The sequence below is a fragment of the Trachypithecus francoisi genome, unplaced genomic scaffold (assembly GCF_009764315.1).
Source record: "Trachypithecus francoisi isolate TF-2019V2 unplaced genomic scaffold, Tfra_2.0 Contig00073, whole genome shotgun sequence".
NCBI classification, from domain to species: domain Eukaryota; kingdom Metazoa; phylum Chordata; class Mammalia; order Primates; family Cercopithecidae; genus Trachypithecus; species Trachypithecus francoisi.
Window position 1 is genome coordinate 158,667 of NW_022680468.1, and position 25,715 is coordinate 184,381.

At 52.4% G+C, this 25,715-nt stretch overlaps 1 protein-coding gene across 7 annotated transcripts in view; it reads right to left on the reverse strand.

Moving 5' to 3' along the window:
- Window positions 1-5,049: 5,049 nt before the first annotated feature.
- Window positions 5,050-25,715, reverse strand: part of MAP2K3 (mitogen-activated protein kinase kinase 3) — a 36,298-nt gene continuing 15,632 nt past the window's right edge. For 6 of the 7 annotated variants that reach the window (XM_033221445.1, XM_033221304.1, XM_033221778.1 and 3 more), the window contains 9 exons: window positions 25,092-25,205; window positions 24,757-24,876; window positions 23,458-23,574; window positions 17,295-17,346; window positions 15,968-16,095; window positions 15,406-15,483; window positions 8,020-8,159; window positions 6,745-6,790; window positions 5,050-6,134 (listed from right to left, as the gene is read on the reverse strand). In XM_033221445.1, coding sequence (XP_033077336.1) covers window positions 6,051-6,134; window positions 6,745-6,790; window positions 8,020-8,159; window positions 15,406-15,483; window positions 15,968-16,095; window positions 17,295-17,346; window positions 23,458-23,574; window positions 24,757-24,876; window positions 25,092-25,205 — 879 coding nt within the window. In that variant the 3' untranslated portion in view covers window positions 5,050-6,050. The remainder of the gene's footprint in view (window positions 6,135-6,744; window positions 6,791-8,019; window positions 8,160-15,405; window positions 15,484-15,967; window positions 16,096-17,294; window positions 17,347-23,457; window positions 23,575-24,756; window positions 24,877-25,091; window positions 25,206-25,715) is intronic. The other variant, XM_033221529.1, reaches the window with a different exon arrangement.

Consider the following 25,715-nt stretch of genomic DNA (forward strand, 5'->3'; position numbering starts at 1 on the left):
CTGAGCAGGCCCAGGTCTGTCTGAGCCCTGCTACAGCTACGGTTCTAGAACACAACGTGGCACACAGGAGGTGCTCAGATAACGCGTGCCATGGGCCAAGCCCTGTGGAGAACAACCCAGATAAGGCTCTGCTGTCAAGTTCATGCTGTGCCTCCTTTTCCTTGGATGTCGTGGGAATAGGGAGCCATGGAGGGTTTGGGAGGCAGACAAGGAAAGAATTTCCTAGGCTAGTGCCCAGAGCAACTCCCCCATCCCCAACCAGAGCTTGCAGCTGCCACTGCCTCCCCAGGCCTCCCCAAGTCCCCAATAAGGCTGGCCCAGAACAGGAATAGAGCAGCCCACGGCTTCTGTGAGGACAGAGTGGGTGGCTGCAGCTAAACCTGGCTTGGCAGGTGGCTCATTGGGGCGGGGCAGAGCCTCAGCTTGGGGTAGGGACTAGGGGCAGGACACCTGGGTTTCTGGGCTTCCCTGGCTCTGCCTCACTCTCTGGTGGCCTCAGGAGGGGTCAGAGCCTCACTGAGCCTCTGTAACCTCCAGGAGAAGCTGGCTGCCCTGGGCATGAAGACACACAAGCTCTGATAAACATAGTACAGCCAATGTATATATAGACCCTCCCACCTGGTTTCCAAAAGGATTTGCAACAGCTTTCACAAAAGGCGAAGAAATGAGCATTGAGAGTGAGCCAGGGTTTACACATGGGCCCCTCACGTCACAGGCCTGGGGAACTAGAACAGGGACAAGAAGATGGAGTCCAGATCCCTCCAGGAATCGTGTCTGTATGTGAGTGAGCTCCCCATCAGGGCAGGTATGCAAGCAGAGGCCGGCAGGCCTTGGTGGGGGCGTGGTCGAGGGGATTGGTGCATCAGGGAGAGGTGGGGTCAGAGGTCAAGCCCCTATTGGAAGATGAGGTGACTGGTCCTGCCTGCCCACCATGGCCCCTGCCCACAAGGAAACCAGGATGAGATAATAATGCTGGTGTTGGGGGCCTGTATTCATCTGTTTCATTGTTGCTATAACAAAATACCACAAACTGGATGATTTCTTCTTTTTTCTTTTTTTAAATGGATACAGGGTCTCAATCTGTCACCCAGGCTGGTGTGCAGTGGCAATTACCGCTCATTGCAGCCTCGATCTCCTGGGCTCAAGCAATCCTCGCACTTCAGCTCCTGGAGTAGCTGGGCCTGCAGACAGGCACCACCACATCTGGCATTTTTGTAGGGATGGGGTGTTGCTATGTTGCCCCAGCTGGTCTTGAGCTCCTGGCCTCAAGTGATCCTCCCGCCTTGGCCTCCCAAAGTGCTGGGATTACAAGTGTGAGCCATGTGCCCAGCCCAGACTGGGTACTTTCTAAACAACAGAAATTTCTCAGGGTTCTGGGGGCTGGGAAGTCAAGATCCAGGCTGGCATCTAACAAGGCCTTCCTGCTGTGTCCTCCCATGGCAGAAGGAAGGTGGAAAGGCAAGAGAGTGCTGCAAGGAGCAGGGGAGGGCAAAACGCCCTTTTATTACAACCAACCCCCTGGGTAACTAACCCACTGGGAGATGGCTGGCGGGTTTCATCCATTCAGGAGGGCGGGCCCCCAGGACCTAATCCCCCTGTGAGGCCCCACCTCCCAACACAGCAGCTTGGGGGACACATTCAATCCTGCTGGCCCCTGACCATTCCCTGGGGGAAGAGGGACTTGACCACTGTTTCGGGGCTGCTGGAGCCTGAGCCGCCAGGTGGGCAGCACGGGCCTTCTTGGGACCTGCCCTCAGAAGCAAAGCCCGGCTCCGAGGGAGGGCATGGGAGCGGGAGCGAAGCCCGGACGACGCTAACCCCTGGCATGAGTGCTGCCTGCTGTCTGGCCTGAAGCTCCTGCCTTCCCTTCTCTGAGGTGCAGAGTCCTCAGCCAGCACAACGCGTGAATCGGCTCGCTTCTAGAGAGCCTTCCCAGGGCGGACACCTGGAATAAACAGAACGGCAACACTGCCCCCAGACCACCTCCCGCACAGCCCTGCTACCTGCTGTCTGTGCTGAGCCTTGTGGCAGCCTTCCTGCACCTGCCCTGTCTGCTGTGAGCAAGGCCTGCTCCTCCTGGTCTTGCGGGGGAGGCGGTCAGCAGGGCAAGAATGAAAATAAATAAATGTGAAGAAAGTGCGGCAGGACAAGGGTGGTCAGGGAGGCATCTGAGCAGACCCCTGAGCGGGAGCACATCCAGGGAAGAGCATTGCTGGCGGAGAACAAGACAGCCCGTGCAGAGGCCCTGTGCCGCCAGGCTCGGGGTGAAGCGCAGGGAGCCAGACTCAGGGTACAGGGGAGGCGGGGGCGGGCACCCAGGGTGGGGCACTGTGGACCATGCGGAGGCCCCCACCGAAGACAGGAGCTGCAGCAGGGATCTGGAGGAGAGGCTTCCCGCCCTGGCCTCTAGAAGGGAATTCGCCAAATCCTCTCTCCACAGCCTCACTGCTCCTGAGCAGGCCTGTCTGCTGGGTTTTCTTTCTCCTTTTTTTTTTTTCTTTTTTTTTTTTTTTTTTTTTTGAGAAGGAGTGTCACTCTGCCACCCAGGCTGGAGTGTAGCAGCGCGATCTCAGCTCACTGCAACCTCCGCCTCCCAGGTTCAAGCGATTCTCTTGCCTCAGCCTCCCAAATAGCTTGGATTACAGACGTGCGCCGCCACGCCCGTCTAATTTTTGTATTTTTTAAAGTAGAGACGCAGTTTCACCATCTTGGCCAGGCTGGTCTCGAACTCCCGACCTCAGGTGATCCACCTACCTCGGCCTTCCAAAGTGCTGGATTACAGGCGTGAGCCAACACGCCCGGCCTCTCTGCTGCATTTTTAATGCTGCCTGATGAGGAGGCTCTCACGGCTGTAATTGAACAGAAAGTCCACATGCCTCTGCCATCTCCGGGTCCAGAGACTCATTAATCCCAGGCCTGGAAGAGGCGCCTGCCCGGACCCTGCTGCCTGACAGGAAATGCGGACGTCCGGGGGAGGTGGGGCCCGGCCGCTCCCTATCCCCATTCCCCCACTTCAGGGCCAGGGAACAGGGGAGAGGGGCCCTGCCGCTTGAGACCTCCACGGAGGCCATGGGTAGTATATACTGTCAAGGGCCTGGGCTTCGTAAATGTTAGTGAACTGTACACTGACTTCCCCACTCTGATGGCTGGACATGCTCTGTAAAAGCAAAAGTGTCTAATAAATGGCAAGGGAACTGGAAACGACTGGGGCTGCAGTCGTGCGTGGAGGAGCCTGCTCTCTGTGAAGGGCTAGGGCGTCCAGCCAGGCCTGCGAGCCGCGAGCTGCGCGGTGAGCTGCGGGGCGCTGGGTAACCTCAGGGGCGCGCATGGTAAATCGCTAGGCTTTGGGTCTGCTGCTCTCTGCAAGCTGCAGAGTCCCCGGAAGCCCTGAGGGCCGGGTCAGGAGGTGCACACGGGTAGGACAGCCACGGAGGCCGAGAACTGGGCTGACGCGTGGCAAGCCCGCAGCCTCCAGCCGCGCCGAGGACACACGAGGACGCGGACTGGCGCTCGGGGCCGGGCGGGGCTCCAGGGCACGCGGTTGAAGCCGAGCTCTACCGCCCCCTGGCGGCTACAGGAGACGGAACCTGGGGCCGCGCCCCATCAAGGGATTCATTCCCTTCCTCCCCCCTTCCCTCCCTCCCTCATTCATTCTTTCATGTGTTCATTCAGCCGAAGCCGAGCGCTCCCTCGGTGTCGGCAGCATTCTCAGTGCTGACGACACAACAGTGACAAGTCAGGTCTCGTCTTGGATAACCCAGGATAATGAGCTAGATTGGCTGGGCCTGGTGGGCGGAGGCTATTTGAGCCAGGGTGGTCCTGGAAGACGTCCCTAAGGAGGTGACATGGGAGACCCGGATGGGATTGTGGGGAGCCAGTCACAGGAAGACGGGGGAGGGGGTGTTCTACACAGAGTGGACAGCCAGTGCAAAGGTCCTGGGGTGAGAACAAGTCTTCACGATTGAAGGATGGAGGGAGGGAGACAACAGCTCCCAGGAACTATTAGCCCCTGTGCCAGGGAAGGGTTAGTGGGCAGAGACCTGATCCAGACAGGGGCTGGAGGACAGGAGGAGTGCGGCAGGACAAGGGTGAGACAGACCCCATGGGGACCCTCCTCCTGGGAACACATCCTAAGCTTCCTCAGAGGGCCACAGAGGCCCTGCTCTCAGACCTTGAGCCATGGTGCGCTGAGTCCCTCATGCCTGACCTGACCTGAGCCATCACACCCACCCTCCTGGCGTGGGGATGAATCTGACTCCTTCCCAGCTGGTAAGAGCCAGTCCTGGGACTTCGGGGTACCCTGGGCATGGTGTGCTGAGCTCTTGGAGTCCCTGGGTCCTGACTGGTCCCCATGAGGGGGTGAACCTGAGACTGATGAACAGCCCAGGTGGACGCAAGTCCTTCAGGCCATCAGCTGAACTTCGAACCCAACGGTACCTGCAGCTGAGCACACCCTGCTTACGTGAGCAAATTCGCTGCTGCCCCAGCCATGCTGCCAGTGTCACAGGGCCAGACTGCAAGGGCACCTTCATCAGGCTGCCCCCACTCCCCCCGGAGCCTTCTGCGGAGCCCACCACCTGTCCCCAAGTCTGTTTTTCTCTTATAAGCTGTGTGGCTTTGGGCAAGTGATGTCAGCTCTCTGGGTCTGTTTCCCCATCTGTAGACTGGAGGTCACGTAACCTCCATGAGGTCACCGTGTCCAGCCCAGGTGCAGTGTCCGGGGTGCTCGCCGCTCTGTGCACCTGACTGTCACTACTCCAGGACAGTGGGATGGGTGGCCGCCAGCAGTGGGCTGGGCCTATATGTTCGCTGCTCTGTCCAGCGTCAGTACAGGGCCTGGTGCCTGGATGATCACAGGATGTTACCTCGTCACAGCCCTCTGGGGGCCTCTGTGTCCTCAGATATAGAAGGGCCTGATGGGTCGGCAACCCTCCCTCCCCTAAGCACGACACCCTGGCCCTGGCCCAGAGGCAAAGGTCCCTCGAGGGGCCACAACCTTCCCCAAGTAAGAGGAGGGCTCACAGGTGTCACATGCAGTCTCACACAACCTTTAATCCTTTTTTTTTTTTTTTTTTAATTAAAACAGCAACCAGGTAACTGCCCCAACCCATCAGGGAAAGGACCCGGGATGGGCAGTCGTTTTTTCAAAAAAATATATTTTCTTTTTTTAAAAACACCACCAAAGCAAACCCATAGCCCCCGTCGAGCCAGTCCTCAGGGAGAGTGAGGTGGAAGGCTCCCCCTGCACTTCGCTGAGCAGAGATCTTGGGCCCCTCCCACTGGACCCCAGCCTGAGCAGAGGGCGAGGCTGATACCCTAGGGGGTGGGGGAGAAGCGATCAGATCCAAACCATGCAAGAAAAACAAGCCAAACCCATAAAGCAAAAGAAAAAATCAACAGAGGATAAATTAAAAAAAAAACGAAAAGGTGACTGACACCGATTAGGGTGGCGGGCAGGACTGGGTGACCCAGTGTGCCCCGCAGAGGCCCTGTTCGCCAGTGCCAGCGGAAGGCCTTGGGCTGCTCATGGCATCTCCCTCATGGGAGTCTTGGGGGATTCACACAGCTCATCCCCTCTTGTGTACCCCGCACCAAAGCCGGGATAGAGGTGTGGCCACCCTGGGCCAAAGTGTGCAAAGTCCATTCAGTCAAGAGATTAAAAAAATATACAACTTGGGTGGCATCCAGGCTGGGCAAGAGAGTGGCCCATTCACCCAGGCACCAGCGGCCTGCTGTGCAAGGGGCAGCAGCATCCACAGGGGGCATCCAGGCCCCCTCAGTCCAGGATCTCAGCAGCTGGAGACGGGTCCTTGGAGCAGCAAGGAGAGGCACTGGTGGGGCCGACAAGGGCCTGGCTGGGAGCCCCGATGGTCTGCTTCTTTGGCACTTGGGACAAATGGCTCGCTGCAGAGTCAGGTGGGAGCAGGCCCCTCGGTTCCTCCCAGGTGCCCTGGACCAGGATGGCAGTAGCTTATGGTGTGGTGAGCACTGCCCCCGCAGATGGGGCTGTGGGGCTCTGGAGGGCCGGAGTGGGGTCCGAGGCCCAGCCCCTATGAGTCTTCGCCCAGGATCTCCTTCACGAAGGCAGCAATGTCTGTCTTCTTGGTTTTGTGCAAGGTGAAGAAGGGGTGCTCCTGGGGATGACAGAAGGCACAGTCACCATGGAGGGGATAGCGGGAGGGGGAGGTGGCCACTCCTCCCCAACCAGCTCCAGCCCAAGTGTTCCTCCTGACTGGCAAAATCCTACTTATCCTTCTAGGACCTCCACCCCCAGGAGGCCCTCCATGACAGTCACAGATGGCATTGTGGCTCCTCCTCAGCTCTTTTGTGGTCACTCTCCAGCCACACTGACCTCCCTTTCCTCCGACACGTCAGGCCTCTGCCCATGCTGGACCTTGTGCTTGGGACAGCCTCTCCATCAGCAGATAACCCTTATTCATCCTTCCAGGCTCAGTTCAAATGGTACCTCCTCCATGAAGCCTTCCCTGATGCCACCCTTGGCCCCTCCGCCCCATTCTGTCACACACTGCCTGTGTATCCTTTCCAGGGCCTGGCATGCAGGAAGGAGGGAGGAGGGAGCCAGATATGCAGGAGCAAACAAATGACCGAGCACCTAAAGGAGTGAACACAGGACCAGCCGGAGGAGCTACCCATCTGTGTGCAGGACGTAGCCCTCTCCCCAGAGCCCCAGCCAGCCCCAGCCAGCCCTGAAGAGCAAGGCAGGCACCTCCCGCCCATACTCACCATCAGCTCCAGGTAGCTCATACGCTCTGCAGGGTTCTTCCTCAGGCTAGGAGAGAATAGTGCAGCTGTGGCCAGGCTGGCAGGGAGGAAGGAAGCCCAGCTCCCGAGGGCCAGCCAAGCCACTCTGGGATTGCCCCAGGCCTGGCAGCAGGGGACACGTGCACCCAGGGAAGAAGGGACAGGAGTGTCCAGGGCTTCTCCCAGGGTGGAGAGGCATTCATAGGGGCAAACTAGAGACTCGTAGCAAGTTTCTCTGGCTCTTGGGGTCCTGGTTTTCTTGTCTCCATAGTGACCTAGGAATTTTCATATCAACACCAAAATGGGACTGCCATGTTCTGCCTAACAAGCATACACTTGGTATCCTCAGTCAGGAGAGAAAACTCCTTATCATGGGTTCTGGGAGAGGTTAGTCCCCAGTTAAAGGGGTCAGACTGCCCAGGGACACTGCTGGGCTCCTCTGTTGCTAATTATGGTCAACAACAAAAGTGCTGGGACCATGGGTGTGAGCCACCGCACCCGGCCGCTTCTTCCTTACCCATTTCTCGCTCTGTTTAATTATGGTCAGAGAAGTTGGTCTGTATGACTTTGCCTTCTTCCTTATTCTCTCTGTAACCTCAAACATGATTTTTTTTTTTTGAGAGAGAGAATCTCGCTCTGTTGCCCATGCTGGAGTGCAGTCGCATGATCTCTGCTCAGGCTCACTGCAACCTCTGGCTCCTGGGTTCAAGCAATTCTCGTGCTTCAGCCTCCTGAGTAGCTGGGATTACAGGCGTACACCACCATGCCTGGCTAATTTTTCTATTTTTAGTAGAGACAAGGTTTCCCCATGTTGATCAGGCTGGTCTCCAACTCCTGACCTTGTAATCCGCCCACCTCAGCCTCCCAAAGTGCTGGGATTACAGGCATGAGCCACAGCGCCCAGCCTCTCAAACATGATTTTTATAAGGCTCCTGTGGGGCATTCTTTAATTTGGTACAAAGTTCTAGATATCAATAAAAGCAAAATTGTTTTTTGTGTTCAAATCTTCCATACACTTTGTTCTCTTTTCAGTCTATCTGATTTGTCCACTTCTGGAAGAACTATACTAAAATCTCCCACCAGGACCATCGTTTTGTCAAATGCGCCTCATGCTCCAGCTGTTTCTGCCTTACATATTTTGATGCTATGTCATCTGGGGGTTTATTTGCTAAAACAAAAAGGAACAGGGCCCAGGAAGGTGCAGGGATCTGGCCGGAGGGGGGCAGTGACAGGTGCTCAGCAGCACCCAAGACTCACCACTGAGCAGTGAAGTCCACAAACTCGGGGGAGAAATGGTCGGCTGGGAGCTGAGGGGACGGCTCCTCCACCACCTGCTTCAGCTGCTGGAACGGGGTCCCCCAGGACTCATAAGGGAACCGCAGGATGGCCATCTCAATCTGCAGCGGTGACAGGGGAGGGGTCAGAGGCCCCGGCCCCAGATACACCCACACTCTGCACCCAGGAGCCAGGGTTGGGGGCTCCCACCCATCCCGGTCCCAGAGCCAGGCCTCAAAGCTGCACAGCTCATCTCCCTATCCCATCCCAGCAGAACAAAGGCAAGAAAGCTCTTATCTCCTCCCACCCAGCCAGCAGGACCCAGCTCAGGAAGTAGATGTGGCCGACGCCAGGACTGGTGGGACCATCGCTGGGTTTTCAGACAACCTGAATTCTGAAGATTTTACAAAACAATGCAGGTTCCAGCTGCTCTGGAAAAATCTGAGGAGGTGGCAACCTCGGGCCGCAGCCTCATGAGCCAGGTGGGCAGGTCCCAGGTGGTCACAGCCATTCCCCGCCCTAACATCTGACCATCTCAGACTTCAGCATCTGCTGTCATTTATTTGGGCTGCTGTTTTCACAGAGGAGGCACGTGGGAAATGCTACACACACACACACACATACACACGGCTGTCCCCAAGGCCACAGAGTGTGAGACCATAAGGCTGCTTCGCCTCTGCACCCATGAGCCTGCAGCCTCATCTTCTGCAGGGCCCCGGCAGTTTCCCTCCTAGACAAGTGGCCTGTGTGGCCACATGTGCCCTGCTGGATCCGGATTTCCTGTGGGTGACATCGGGCCGGTGGGTCTCTGTCCTCGCTCCAAGCTCCCAGCCCTGTGTCTTCCCTGTGGTTGGCAAGAAGTCATCATGGAAGGGATGGACTAGCTAGGACTAGTCTGGGCTCCAGTCATGATGACTGGATGAAAAAAACAAGTCATGTCAGCTCTGGCTCCAGCCTGGAAGAACAGAGAATTCCCAGGCTTCAGCACAAGGGCCCTCACTGATGGGCCGTCCTCACCATGATGAACGGAAGAGACCTCAGCACAAATGCTTGGCGCTGGCAACTGGAGCCTGGACAGGACCCTAAGGACTGTGCTGAGAACATGCCTCCCATCAAGCTAGAGGCCCTTTCCAGCTCAGACACAAACATACCCACACATGCAGGGCCCACTGCGTGTGTGTGCACGTGTGTTCACAGGACAAAACCGTACCGATTTGGGGGGGCTTTTCTCTGCACTCACTGACTGCAATATGTAGAGCAAGTACCCCATATGAGCTGCAGGAGAAGGGCCAGTGGCCATGAGAGTTATAATTAGAAAAGCAGAAGTGTCCAAATCCTCAACCTCGTACTCCTTTATTTTTTCTAAAGAGCTCAAAAATACCTGGCCGTGGTGGCTCACGACTGTAATCCCAGCACTTTGGGAGGCTGAGGCAGGCAAATCACAAGGTCAGGAGTTCGAGACCAGCCTGGCCAACATGGTGAAACCCCGTCTCTACTAAAAATACAAAAAATTAGCCGGGCATAGTGGCGGGCACCTGTAATCTCAGCCACTCCAGAGGCTGAGGCAGGAGAATAGCTTGAACCTGGGATGTGGAGGTTGCAGTGAGCCGAGATCACTCCACTGCACTCCAGCCTGGGCGACAGAACAAGACTCCGTCTCAAAAAAAAGCTCAAAAAATGAAAAACAACAAAAATAGCCTCCGGGCACAAAGATGTGCCATATGGTGTTATCTGCCAGGAAATGTTTAGAAGCAGCCTGAATGTCCAGCACCAGGGGCCGGCCCCACTGTGAGGGTGGAGACCCAGCCAGGACCGTAGTCACACCCCTGTGACTCCCCAGCGACAACACTAACAGGCGAGCACCCAGTCAGCACTCGCTACTGGCCAAGGGCCATCCCTGGATGACCCCTGTCCTGGGTGATTCCCACTGGCATCCTGAGGCTTGTGCAGTGAGTGGGAAAAAGCCAATGCCAAGAGAGCACTGGGGCTCTTGCAGGATGGAGTGAGGCCGAGACCAGGGTCCCACCCAGGGTGACTCTCCCGACTCTGTTTCACCAGTCACTTCCCCAGGATGGCCAAGAATTTCAAATGGAAGGAAAACATCAGGAACAAGGGAAACATCCCACATCAGCAGACAGGGTGAGTGAATGGTGGCAGATGGTTATGGAGTCTTTGGAAGGGATACATACAGGAGTCTATTACAATTTAGAGAAATTGGCCAGGTGCGGTGGTGGCTCACACCTGTAATCCAAGCACTTTGGGAGGCCGAGGCGGGCAGATCACATGAGGTTGGGGGTTCGAGACCAGCCTGACCAAGATGGAGACACCCTGTCTCTACTAAAAATACAAAATTAGCCAGATGTGGTGGTCCACGCCTGTAATCCCAGCTACTTGGGAGGCTGAGTGAGGCAGGAGAATCATTTGAACCTGGGAGGCAGAGGTTGTGGTGAGCCGAAACTGTACCATTGCACTCCAGCCTGGGCAACAAGAGCAAAACTACATCTGAGAAAAAAAAAAAAACAGAGAGAAAAATATGAACAATATGTAATGCTATAAAATAAAAATAAAAAAGTTTTTTAAAAAGAAGCATTACGAGGCTGGGCGCAGTGGCTCACACCTGTAATCCCAGCACTTCGGGAGGCTAAGGTGGGTGGATCAGAGTCAGGAGTTTGAGACCCGCCTGGCCAACATGGTGAAACCCCATCTCTACTAAAAATACAAAAATGAGCCGGGCATGGTGGCACACGCCTGTAGTCCCAGCTACTTGGGAGCCGGAGGCAGGAGAATAACTTGAACCTGGGAGGCAGAGGTTGCAGTAAGCCAAGATCACATCACTGCACTCCAGTGTGGGCGACAGAGGGAGACTCTGTTTCAATAACAACAAAAAAGAGAAGCATTACATATTGTTCATATTTCTCTAAATTATAATAAAATGTATTTCATATAAATATATATAATAAAAATATTATATATATTATATAATGCACAATATAGGCACTGAAATGGGGTAAGAGGTGTCTCTAGGTAGCTAACTACAGTCATTTTCCCCTTACTTTGCCTCTATATTTTTACGTTAGGTTTCCACTACTTTTGTAACTTGTGGGAGAAAAACCTAACCCGTGCCCAAAGAGGCCACCTCCACTTCCACCTCCCTGTGTGCGCCTGCCGATCTTCCATCAAGCCGGGAGCATTCCCTGTCCTTGAACCTGAGCTGGCCTGTGACTTGCTGACCAAACAAGGAGGCAGAAGTGATGCTGTGCCAGTGCCAGGTCTAGCACTTCAGAGGACTTCCTTTTGGATGCCAGCCATCATGAAAGAACTCCAACTGTGCTGACACTGCCATGCTCTGAAGCCCAGGGAGCAGGCCAACGTGAGTAAGTCGCATGGAGAGGCCAGGCGGAGGAGGCCCATGTTTGTGAGGCCGTGTTGGGACTTTCAGACCAGCCCAGCCCAGCCCAGCCATGACCCAAGCCAGCGCCAGGTACAGCAGAAGAGCCATCCAGCTGAGCCCAGCCACAATGCTGGAAACATGAGAAATAAGAAACTGCCGTTGGTTTGGGTCAGTAGGTTCTGGGGTGGTTTGCTATGCAATATTTGATAACCAAAATATACACTTAGCACACACTTGTCCAAGTTCCATCAGCTACATCAGAAGGCCACTAGCCGTGGTGGGCCCAATAATGATGATGGATGGACAGATGGAAGGGAGACAGAGAGGTGGGGATGGGACATAAGGGTGTGTGTATGTGTGAGGTGGTCATGAGTGGGGTCTCTAATATCCAACCAGTTCTGTGCAGTCTAAATACAGCAAGAACTTGTCCTTTGCATCTAACCTAGGACTTGGAAAACTGTTATTGCAGATACAGCACCTGCCTTCAGGCTGAATGTTCCTCTCCACCTCAAAAAAAAACTTTAATTGAAAAATTACATGTCACCAATTAAAGAAAATTGAAGGTATGGCCCAGTCCCACCTCTCTGACAAAATTATTTTGACTTTGAGTCTTTCCCAGTCACTGTCTACAGATACACTATTTATAAAGTTACAGCCACAGGCCAGGCGCAGTGGCTCAAGGCTGGGCATAGTGGTTCATGCCTGTAATCCCAACACTTCGGGAGGCCAAAGCGGGTGGATCACCTGAGGTCAGGAGTTGGAGACCAGCCTGGCCAACATGGCGAAACCCCATCTCCGCTAAAAATACAAAAGTTAGCTGGGCATGGTGGCAGGCACCTGTAATCCCAGCTATTCGAGAGGCTGAGGCAAGAGAATTGCTTGAACCTGGGAGGCAGAGGTTGCAGTGAGCTGAGATTGTGCCATTGCACTCTAGCCTGGTCAACAGAGTGAGACTCCCTCAAAAAATAAAAAAATAATAAAAAAAAAAAGGCCAGGCGCAGTGGTTCACGCCTGTAATCCTAACACTTTGGGAGGCAGAGGCAAGCAGATAACCTGAGGTCAGGAGTTTGAGACCAGCCTGGCCCACATGGCAAAACCCCATCTCTTCTAAAAATACAAAAATTTGCCAGGTGTGGTGGCTCGCGCCTATAATCCCAGCTACTGGGGAGGCTGAGGCAGGAGAATTGCCTGAACTCGAGAGGTGGAGGTTGCAGTGAGCTGAGATCGTGCCATTGCACTCCAGGCTGGGCGACAGAGTGCGACTCTGTCTCAAAAAAAAAAAAGCTGGGCATGGTGGCACAAGCCTGTAATCCCACTTACTTGGGAGGCTGAGACAGGAGAATCACTTGAACCTAGGAGGCAGAGGTTGCAGTGAGCCGAGATTGTCTCACTGCACTCCAGCCTGGGCAAGAAAGTGAGACTCTATCTCAAACAAATAAAAATAAAAAATAAATAAAGTTCTAACCACATGATGATAATAACGATGGTAGCAGCAACACCAGTAAAACCCACAACACCCACGTCAACTCTCTACCCACCAGACACTTCTCTTCCCTCAACCTTCCCTCCCTCTCCTCTGACCCGGCCACCCAGGCACACAGCAGGCATAGCCCCACCTCAGGGCCTTTGCACCTGTACCCCCTGGTCTACCCTGCTCGCAGGTCAGCAGGGTGCCCTCTTTGCAGAGGCCTCCACATCTGCAACAGTGGCCTTCCTTCTGTCCCCAGGGCCACCCCCACCTGCTCCACTCTTCTCCACCCCTGTGGCATCAAAAGAAATTTATTTGGTCTTTGTTCCTGGCACAGAGCTCCTAAAACCCTTGGAATTTCCTGAGTGACAGGAGTGACTTTGTTATCCACAAGGAGCCTGAGTTTATGCTAATGAGGTGACTCAGGGTGAGGCCCCTAGACAGCCTCAGGACCGGGCTGCTGCCCAGAAAACCCAGCTGATTATACAGGGTGGGAACCCTCAGCATCACCCGCCAACTGACCCTGAGAGGAGGGGGCTGCAGACTGTGCTCCATAAAAACTTTCAGTGGGTGCGGTAGCTTGTGCCTATAATCCCAGCACTTTGGGAGGCCAAGGTGGGCAGATTGCTTGAGCCCAGGATTTCAAGACCAGCCTGGGCAACATAGTGAGACTCCTCTATAAAACATTTAAAAAATTAGCTGGGCGTGGGGGCACACACCTGTAGTTCCAGCTACTTGGGAGACTGAGGTGGGGGGATGGCTTGAGCCTGGGAGTTCAAGGCAGCAGTAAGCTGCGATCGCACCACTGCACTCCAGCCTGAGCAACAGAGTGAGACCCTCTCTCAAAAAAAACTTCTCCATGTGAGGTCGGGCGCAGTGGCTCATGCCTGTAATCCCAGCACTTTGGGAGGCTGAGGCGGGCAGATCACTTGAGGTCAGGAGTTCGAGACCAGCCTGGCCAACATGGCAAAACCCCACCTCCACTAAAAATACAAAAATTAGCAGGGCATGGTGGTGCCTGTAATCCCAGCGACTCAGGAGGCTGAGGCACAATAATCGCTTGAACGCAGGAGGCAGAGGCCACAGTGAGCTGAGACTGTGCCACTGCACTCCAGCCTAGGTGACAGAGTGAGACTCTGTGTCAAAAACAACAATAAAACTCCATGAGCTTGAGAAGCCTGTAGGTTGGGCAAGCACAGAGAGGTATCAGGAGGGTGCCAGGCCCTGAGAGGGCATGGCAGCTCTGCACCCCACACTCACACCCCTCCCCCCATGAGTCTCTTCCATCTGGCTGGTCCTGAGTTATATCCTTTCTGATAAACTAGTAAACACAAGTCAAGTGTTTTCCTGAGTTTTGTGAGCCATTATCAAAAACCTTAGGAGAGGGTCGTGGGAAACCCCAATTTGTAACGGGTCAGTCCAGTAGTATGGGAGACCCGCTACTTCCAACTGGTGTGTGATGTTGGGGGCAGTCTGGTGGGAGAGAGCCCTTAACATGTGAGGTCTGTGCGAACTCCAGGTAGCATGAGAACCGAACAGAACTGCAGGACACTGGGTGGGTGTCTGGAGAACCTGAGAATGAGTTGTGGTGTTGGAAAACACCCTGCCACTGCTTCTCACCACATCTTACTGATTTCATCTGATGGCCTCATCCCCAACACCAAATAGTCAAAGGGACTGGGGACAAGCAGGAATGTCCTGGGCCAGGCTTCCCTGGGCAGAGAAGGAGCTGATGCCCAGAAAACTCCATTGGTCCCAAGCCACGCAGCTGGCCAAGGCCACCGGCCTGAGCCCTACCTGCTGATGGTATCATCCTTCCACACATCTCCTGCACAACTTCCTAGCCCTGGCTGGGGGACACATCCTGGTGGTCTTCCCATCCTTCCAATCCACTATCCACATGAGAGTCAGAGCAGGCTCACCCACACCTTGACCCGAGCCCCGACATGGAAGGCATGGGGTTTTGCCAGGCAATTCCAGAAGCAATTGCTCTGGGCCCATCCCTACACCTGGACTTCTGCCACATCTGCTCTCACCCTACCCAAGCCAGGGATGCCTTTGGCCTCCGCAGGCCCAGGATTGAGAGTCCACCCACCCTTCCTACCATTCCACAGCAAGGTACCAGGACGCCACTGGCAACAAACCTTCTGCTATGAAATATTTTTGAAAAGATCTTCACCATCTTGCTTTTGCATGATTTACATACCAGGAACTCACATAATTTGGGATTGGCTGTGATTTCTCAACAAGCACCAAGAACTCCAGAGAAAGCCCTGTGGCCACCATATCACAAAGTGCCCAGGACTTCATGATGAGTGACCCTGACCCTAGGACGTTCCCCTAAATCGACGGTAATTTCTGATGGCATGTTTTCTTCTCAGATTTTGAAGCCAATACTTCTTTCCAGAACCTAAACTATTTGAGGAGTCCCCCAAAAGCTCAGGGCCCCAGGCACGGCTCCACCCACCCCACCTGACCACTAAGGGCAGGCCCTGGCCCCACACAGTACCATGGTAATGCCCAGGCTCCAGACGTCGGACTTGACATTGTAGCCCTTCTGGTTCAGCTCCGGGTTGATCCTCTCAGGCTGCAGGAGGGAACAGTGAGGCGTGAATACCCGCCCCAGGTAGGCCTTGCCTCCCAATCCCCAAACTGAGCGCTCAGCTTAGCCCACCTGCCCATGTGACAGGGGAAGAAACTGAGGCTAGGAGGGCCTGGGTCATGCTTAGAAGGCCCAACCCTTGCCTCGGGCTGCCCCTACCTGGGAGCAGGCTCCTAAGGCCCTTCTGACAATGAGGGCGGAGCAGGACCGGCGCAGCCCACCACTGTCCTCCGTGGAGGTTGTTCATGCAGCTTATCACCCAACTGGGGCACTGTGGGGGTCAGTTAACAACAGGGTACAGAAGGGCTGCCCCTGGGCAGCAAGACACAGGTGGCCCCACTATGGTAGGAAACACAGTGTGGGGAGGCTCTGCCCGACGGGTAGAGGGCATGGCCGGGGTGGCTGATTTGGGCAGATCTCTCCCCGCCCCATCCTCTCCTGAGCCTGGGGGGGCTTAGGGACCACTCACAGCCATGTAGGGCTTGCAGCCAGCATCCATCGTCTTGGCCACAGAGTCCACCAAGTAACCACTGATGCCAAAGTCACACATCTTCACATGGCCCTCCTTGTTGATAAGGACATTGGAGGGCTTCACATCTGCCAGGAAAGGACATGCCTCAGCCACGTCTGTGGAGCATGACTGGAGGCAGGTGCCATGCTCTGCATAGCTGTGTCCCCGTCCCTCGCCAAGACCCCTCCTGTGCCCCCTCCCATGCCCCAGTGGGCAGATTCCACCAGGGTCCCAAGGGTCGGACCAGGGAACTGAGGCGGCAAGAAGTGTCGGGCTAGCTGACGGTCATACTTGGTCCTCAGGGAACAGCCAGGACGTGCCCAGCCCAGCCAAGCCACTGCAAAGAAGGCAGGACTCCAGGTGCTTTGCTGGGGGCGCCGCACCTGCATCCACCCTCCAGACGTGAGATCCAGTGAGAGCCTGGCTTGTGTGGGTGCTCCCAGAGGGCAGCAGGATCAATTAAAGCCTGGGAGGCAGGATCTGTGTGTTTGGACATGGAGTCCCCACAGACCAGCATGGGAGACCAGCCTAGCAGGGATTCTCCATGCAAATGCGCACAGGACAGTCGCATCTCCGTGCCCTCCATGGGGATGTGTGTAAAGATGGAAATGCACATAAAAAGGACCAGAAGGTTCCGTGCCAAACGCCAACCACAGTGACCTGGAGGCGGGGGCTGGGATGGGCACCCAGTGGTCAACGGGAACTAAGCCTAATTCATTTTTTGAAAAGCAGTAAATCTGGAAAAATAGACTTGTGCTCAGCAGCAAAAAGGAACAAACCGACAACACACCAGACCCGGGTGGGTCCAGAAACATCAAGCTAGTGAGGCTGATGTTCCAGAAAGGGCGAAACCAAGCCACCATGGGAAAACCAGACTTGTGGCTGCCTTAGGCACATGAGGGATGGCAGGGAAGGGGCCCAAGAGAACATTCTGGGCTGGGGTGAGGGAATTATCCTGCATCTTGGAGGGAGGTGGTTGCATGAGTGTGAACGTGATTATACGTACTCTGTGCTGGAATTTCACGATTTGTAAACTATACGTTAGAACAGAACCCGGTCCACCTTTCTCAGGACAAAGGTAAAGCCAGTCCTTCCTTCGAACATCAGCAAACATGAGGGGAGGCAGCTGCAGGGCTGCAGGTGGAAAGCGGCTGGGACCCCATTGGGCACATCACAACTTATCACCTCTCTGAGCCTCAGTTGCTCATAGGGAGACGTCCACCCGCCTTGGCCTGGGATCCCTCCCACTGGCTGCACCGTGCCTGGGTGGCTGCCGGGCACTGACCTCTGTGGATCACCGACAGCTTGCTGTGCAGATGCTCCAGGGCCCGCACGATCTGGCGGTGGGGTGGGGAGGAGGGAAGAGACAAGACTCTGTTATTCCTGGTCACATCAACAACGACAGCAGTAAGACCCCATCCATGTCCACCTGTCTCCTGCTCCCGCTGCACAGGCTAGGCACCTCCTCACCCCAGCCTCCTGCCCTGTCCTGGCATTTGCCCCAGCATCCTAACAATCCCTGTGCAGACACACTCAGCCTCCTGCCTCCTCTCACCCTCCCAGGCTCACCTCCCAGGGAGCCATCATCACTGCCTGCCAGGCTATTCTTGGATAAAACCCAGCTCTTGGCAGCCTTCCTGTCCCATCTCCCCTCCCGTGGCAGAGCCAGTATTCTAGCAGCTTGGAGCCATTTCCCTTGGGAAGGCTGGGTGGGGAGCCTGAGGCAGGCATATATTGTAAATGTTTCCAGATGCAGTGAGGATTGAACCAGTGTCACTGGTTCTATTTTCCTTTTTCCTTTGGCTACTGGGATGCTCAAGCCCAGTGTTGCTGCCCTCCCTCAAGGACTTTTTAAGACTCAAAAAGCGAATTGTGGAAGGGGTGGAGCAAGATGGCCGAATAGGAGCAGCTCCAGTCTCCAACTCCCAGCGCGAGCGACACAGAAGACCGGTGATTTCTGCGTTTTCAACTGAGGAGCGCAGCCCATCGCCAGCAACGGATCAAAGCTGGTCAGAGAATGACTTTGACGAGATGAGAGAAGAAGGCTTCACTCCATCAAACCTCTCAGAGCTAAAGGAGGAATTACGTACCCAGCGCAAAGAAACTAAAAATCTTGAAAAAAAAGTGGAAGAATTGACAGCTAGATTAATTAATGCAGAGAAGATCATAAACGAAATGACAGAGATGAAAACCATGACACGAGAAATACGTGACAAATGCACAAGCTTCAGTAACCGACTCGATCAACTGGAAGAAAGGTATCAGCGATTGAGGATCAAATGAATGAAATGAAGCGAGAAGAGAAACCAAAAGAAAAAAGAAGAAAAAGAAATGAACAAAGCCTGCAAGAAGTATGGGATTATGTAAAAAGACCAAATCTACGTCTGATTGGGGTGCCTGAAAGTGAGGGGGAAAATGGAACCAAGTTGGAAAACACTCTTCAGGATATCATCCAGGAGAACTTCCCCAACCTAGTAGGGCAGGCCAACATTCAAATTCAGGAAATACAGAGAACGCCACAAAGATACTCCTCCAGAAGAGCAACTCCAAGACACATAATTGCCAGATTCACCAAAGTTGAAATGAAGGAAAAATCTTAAGGGCAGCCAGAGAGAAAGGTCGGGTTACCCACAAAGGGAAGCCCATCAGAATAACAGCAGACCTCTCGGCAGAAACTCTACAAGCCAGAAGAGAGTGGGGGCCAATATTCAACGTTCTTAAAGAAAAGAATTTTCAACCAGAATTTCATATCCAGCCAAACTAAGCTTCATCAGTGAAGGAGAAATAAAATCCTTTACAGATAAGCAAATGCTTAGAGATTTTGTCACCACCAGGCCTGCCTTACAAGAGACCCTGAAGGAAGCCCTAAACATGGAAAGGAACAAGCGGTACCAGCCATTGCAAAAACATGCCAAAATGTAAAGACCATCGAGGCTAGGAAGAAACTGCATCAACTAACGAGCAAAATAACCAGTTAATATCATAATGACAGGATCAAGTTCACACATAACAATATTAACCTTAAATGTCAATGGACTAAATGCTCCAATTAAAAGACACAGACTGGCAAACTGGATCAAGAGTCAAGACCCATCAGTCTGCTGTATTCAGGAGACCCATCTCACATGCAGAGACATACATAGGCTCAAAATAAAGGGATGGAGGAAGATCTACCAAGCAAATGGAGAACAAAAAAAAGCAGGGGTTGCAATCCTAGTCTCTGATAAAACAGACTTTAAACCATCAAAGATCAAAAGAGACAAAGAAGGCCATTACATCATGGTAAAGGGATCAATTCAACAGGAAGAGCTAACTCTCCTAAATATATATGCACCCAATACAGGAGCACCCAGATTCATAAAGCAAGTCCTTAGAGACCTACAAAGAGACTTAGACTCCCATACAATAATAATGGGAGACTTCAACACTCCACTGTCAACATTAGACAGATCAACGAGACAGAAAGTTAACAAGGATATCCAGGAATTGAACTCATCTCTGCACCAAGCGGACCTAATAGACATCTATAGAACTCTCCACCCCAAATCAACAGAATATACATTCTTCTCAGCACCACATCGCACTTATTCCAAAATTGACCACATAATTGGAAGTAAAGCACTCCTCAGCAAATGTACAAGAACAGAAATTATAACAAACTGTCTCTCAGACCACAGTGCAATCAAACTAGAACTCAGGACTAAGAAACTCAATCCAAACCGCTCAACTACATGGAAACTGAACAACCTGCTCCTGAATGACTACTGGGTACATAACGAAATGAAAGCAGAAATAAAGATGTTCTTTGAAACCAATGAGAACAAAGATACAACATACCAGAATCTCTGGGACACATTTAAAGCAGTGTGTAGAGGGAAATTATAGCACTAAATGCCCACAAGAGAAAGCAGGAGAGATCTAAAATTGACACTCTAACATCACAATTAAAAGAACTAGAGAGGCAAGAGCAAACACATTCAAAAGCTAGCAGAAGGCAAGAAATAACTAAGATCAGAGCAGAACTGAAGGAGATAGAGACACAAAAAACCCTCCAAAAAATCAATGAATCCAGGAGTTGGTTTTTTGAAAAGATCAACAAAATTGACAGACCACTAGCTAGACTAATAAAGAAGAAAAGAGAGAGGAATCAAATAGACGCAATAAAAAATGATAAAGGGGATATCACCACCGACCCCACAGAAATACAAACTACCATCAGAGAATACTATAAACACCTCTACGCAAATCAACTAGAAAATCTAGAAGAAATGGATAATTTCCTGGACACTTACACTCTCCCAAGACTAAACCAGGAAGAAGTTGAATCCCTGAATAGACCAATAGCAGGCTCTGAAATAGAGGCAACAATTAATAGCCTACCCACCAAAAAAAGTCCAGGACCAGATGGATTCACAGCTGAATTCTACCAGAGGTACAAGGTGGAGCTGGTACCATTCCTTCTGAAACTATTTCAATCAATAGAAAAAGAGGGAATCCTCCCTAACTCTTTTTATGAGACCAACATCATCCTGATACCAAAGCCTGGCAGAGACACAACAAAAAGAGAGAATTTTAGACCAATATCCCTGATGAACATCGATGCAAAAATCCTCAATAAAATACTGGCAAACCGGATTCAGCAGCACATCAAAAAGCTTATCCACCATGATCAAGTGGGCTTCATCCCTGGGATGCAAGGCTGGTTCAACATTCGCAAATCAATAAACGTAATCCAGCATATAAACAGAACCAAAGACAAGAACCACATGATTATCTCAATAGATGCAGAAAAGGCTTTTGACAAAATTCAACAGCCCTTATGCTAAAAACGCTCAATAAATTGGTATTGATGGAACGTACCTCAAAATAATAAGAGCTATTTATGACAAACCCACAGCTAATATCATACTGAATGGGCAAAAACTGGAAAAATTCCCTTTGAAAACTGGCACAAGACAGGGATGCCCTCTCTCACCACTCCTATTCAACATAGTGTTGGAAGTTCTGGCTAGGGCAATCAGGCAAGAGAAAGAAATCAAGGGTATTCGGTTAGGAAAAGAAGAAGTCAAATTGTCCCTGTTTGCAGATGACATGATTGTATATTTAGAAAACCCCATTGTCTCAGCCCAAAATCTGCTTAAGCTGATAAGCAACTTCAGCAAAGTCTCAGGATACAAAATTAATGTGCAAAAATCACAAGCATTCTTATACACCAGTAACAGACAAGCAGAGAGCCAAATCAGGAATCAACTTCCATTCACAATTGCTTCAAAGAGAATCAAATACCTAGGAATCCAGCTTACAAGGGATGTAAAGGACCTCTTCAAGGAGAACTACAAACCACTGCTCAGTGAAATCAAAGAGGACACAAACAAATGGAAGAACATACCATGCTCATGGATAGGAAGAATCAATATCGTGAAAATGGCCATACTGCCCAAGGTGATTTATAGATTCAATGCCATCCCCATCAAGCTACCAATGACTTTCTTCACAGAATTGGAAAAAACGGCTTTAAAGTTCATATGGAACCAAAAAAGAGCCCGCATTGCCAAGACAATCCTAAGTCAAAAGGACAAAGCTGGAGGCGTCACGCTACCTGACTTCAAACTATACTACAAGGCTACAGTAACCAAAACAGCATGGTACTGGTACCACAACAGAGATATAGACCAATGGAACAGAACAGAGTCCTCAGAAATAATACCACACATCTACAGCCATCTGATCTTTGACAAACCTGAGAGAAACAAGAAATGGGGAAAGGATTCCCTATTTAATAAATGGTGCTGGGAAAATTGGCTAGCCATAAGTAGAAAGCTGAAACTGGATCCTTTCCTTACCCCTTATACGAAAATTAATTCAAGATGGATTAGAGACTTAAATGTTAGACCTAATACCATAAAAACCCTAGAAGAAAATCTAGGTAGTACCATTCAGGACATAGGCATGGGCAAGGACTTCATGTCTAAAACACCAAAAGCAACGGCAGCAAAAGCAAAAATTGACACATGGGATCTAATTAAACTAAAGAGCTTTTGCACAGCCAAAGAAACTACCATCAGAGTGAACAGGCAACCTACAGAATGGGAAAAAATTTTTGCAACCTACTCATCTGACAAAGGGCTAATATCCAGAATCTACCAAGAACTCAAACAAATATACAAGAAAAAAGCAAACAACCCCATCAAAAAGTGGGGAAAGGATATGAACAGACATTTCTCAAAAGAAGACATCCATACAGCCAACAGACACATGAAAAAATGCTCATCATCACTGGCCATCAGAGAAATGCAAATCAAAACCACAATGAGATACCATCTCACACCAGTTAGAATGGCAATCATTAAGAAGTCAGGAAACAACAGGTGTTGGAGAGGATGTGGAGAAATAGGAACACTTTTACACTGTTGGTGGGATTGTAAACTAGTTCAACCATTATGGAAAACAGTATGGCGATTCCTCAAGGATCTAGAACTAGATGTACCATATGACCCAGCCATCCCACTACTGGGTATATACCCAAAGGATTATAAATTACTCTACTACAAAGACACATGCACACGTTTGTTTATTGCGGCACTATTCACAATAGCAAAGACTTGGAATCAACCCAAATGTCCATCTGTGACAGACTGGATTAAGAAAATGTGGCACATATACACCATGGAATACTATGCAGCCATCAAAAAGGATGAGTTTGCGTCCTTTGTAGGGACATGGATGCAGCTGGAAAACATCATTCTTAGCAAACTATCACAAGAAGAGAAAACCAAACACCGCATGTTCTCACTCATAGGTGGGAACTGAACAATGAGATCACTTGGACTCGGGAAGGGGAACATCACACACTGGGGCCTATGATGGGGAGGGGGGAGGAGGGAGGGATTGCATTGGGGAGTTATACATGATATAAACGTCATGCACATGTACCCTAGAACTTAAAGTATAATAATAAAAAAAAAAAAAAAAAAAAAAAAACCAGTGAATTGCATACTTTAAAATAAAGTGGTGAATTTTATGGTATGTGAAAAAAAAAAAAAAAGACTCAAAAAGCACACATTTTGGATGCTAACCTTTCCCTCCACTTAGCTTGTACTTCTGTGAGCTGCCCCGGGACATTTTCAGTGTGATGCTGTTGTAAATACTAAATTCCTTTTTTTAAAAAAAATGGTCTGGAACTTAAGAGTTGGAATCAATGGCTCAGACACCTGGATCTGCCAAATCTGTGGGGCTCCAGGAGCCCCAGGAGCTGAGGTCTCCTAAGCATGAAAGCTCTGGTCTGGGGTGGAAGAGAAGGGCCTGTGCAGGGCAGCTGCCCAGGTTCAGGGGGCACACTGATGCCCAGCTCTGCCCAAGACACCAGCATCTGGCAGGCTCCATGCCTGCTGGAAGGGCTGGGCCTCTGCCTATGCACCTGGGACCCCCAGCCCACCCAGGCCACTCACAGACACAGCAATCTCCCCGAGGATGTCCTCTGGAATTGTCATGTTTTTATCCAGCACCTTCCGGTAGAACTTGTCCAGGGATGTGTCCATGAGCTCCATGCAGATCCACACATCTCCCTGTGGGTGACACCCAGAGCTCAGCCAGGCTGCTGGGCTGCCTGTGTCGGCACCACCTGCACTGCCTGCCCCAGCACCAGCCCCAGCCCCCTTCTCAATGTGTGCCCACCCACTCAGCCACAGTTCACCGGGCTCCCACCCACCCCCCACTTGCCTGCTTCTCCCCACCCTACACTTGTCCACATCTCCCCACCCTCCAGCTCTGCCTGCACTGCCAGGTTCGGGTGCCAGCCTCCTCCATCTAATCCCTAATTCCAGGTGTCTCCAGGGAGGTGGGGGATTAGCACACAGCCTCACTGGGTCCCTCCACCAGAGCTTCAGGATGCACCTGCACCAGTTCCATGGCAAGAGCCGGCCCTGCTGACCGACAGACACCTTCATGCCAGCTGACCCCGGCAGATAACTCCCTGCCTGCAAGGACCTGCTCCCTCTTCCCCAGTGAACTCCTGAGGACCCTCCTGACAGGAAAGTTAGGAGATGCGCAGGGGGCACCCGCAGGCTGCAGGGGCCCCATTGGCTAGGAGCTGGCACAGAGGATGCTGAGCTCTTCATGAGTGAAGAGTGAGGCCAGGTGAGGCAGCCCTGACCTTGCCCTATTGCTGGACTCAGATGCCCTGACCTTGCCACAGCTCCTTGAGGGGCAAGTGACCAGTATGAGCCCAGCAACACCCAGGCTCCCAGCCTCCCTGCTCATCCACACCCACCCGGCTTGGCGGAAGGCAGCTCCACCCTTCCAGCCTCAGTCACTCCCTCAGCACACACCCCATCCTGCCCACAAACCTAGAATCCAGATCTCATATCTCCACGGCCACTGCCTGCTCAGGCACCCCACGCCCCGTATGCCATGGGGATGCGAATGGTCACACAGGCAGAACTGAGTGCAGCCAAATGCCAGGCCTCAGGCCATGTCATTTAACTTCCATGTCAACTTTAGGAGGCACCCACAACCACCAGCCTCATTTGACAGACAAGGAAACCGAGGCACTGAGCAGGACAGTAACAGCCAGGAGCTAGGGGAGCCCGGTGGTCTGGCAGGGCTGGTGTCCCTGGGAGCCGTGCTGGCCCCAGGTGGCTCCCCGTGTCCCCAGCACCTGGCACACTGGAGGGACTGAGTGACAGTGGGTTGCAGGCGACTGATAGGTGGGAGGTGGAGCTCCCCAGCTGTACCACGCGAGGACACACCTCTCTGAATAGTGCCCCGTAGAAGGTGACAGTGTAGAAGCAGTCGACTGTGCGCATGTTGATGTCCAGGTCCATGAGCAGCCGCTTCTGCTCCTGTGAGTTCACAGTGGCCCGGATCCGCTGCAGGGAAGGACTGCCATTCAGAGGTTGCTGTGGCAGAAGCCAACACCCCCACTCATGACAGGAGGGCCAGCAGCTCAGAGGGCCACTGCCTAGTGTGCCCCAAAAAGCCTGGGCTCGGTACTGGTCACTGAGAGGGACAGGCAGGGCCCCATGGCAGGGCTCACCTCACCTCCTCCAGGGAGCCCTCCCAGGTGCCTCCAGGCCCTGCTCACCTTCACGGCCATGATGGTGCCGCTCTGGGCGTGCCGCACCTTCTCCACCACTCCATAGGCTCCACGGCCCAGTTCCGAGATGGTCACCAAGTCATCAGCTTCCACCTCAAAGTTCTTGAGGGATGGAAAAGAGAGAGAGTCAGTGGCCACCAAGCTGGAAGCCAGTCCTCACCCCTCACCCAGTGGAGATAGCTGGACAGCATGAAGAGGACCAGCTGGTTAGATCTGGGCTCAAACCGCATACCTACCACTCCCTGCTGTGTGACCCTCAGCAAGTCACTTAACCTCTCTGAGCCTCACGTTGCCCTCTATAAAATAGACACAGTGCCAACACCCCAAGGCTGCTCTGGAGTGTGCTAAGACACCCATGAAATGCCCCGCCAGCAGGCAGAGCTCTGAGAAAAAGGGGCCCTGTCCCTCTTTCCCCAACCCCACTCAGCTGATTGGAATGAGTCAGTCATTCAAAAACTGTTTACCAAGCATCCACAATGTGTTTTAGGCACTGGGGACACAGTGACAACAAAACAAGTCTTGCCTTCACAGATGTTTCCCTCTCTTGGGAGGGACACAAAAAGGAATAAGCAAGTAGATGAACAGGACAGCAGGTGGTGAGTGTCAGGGGGT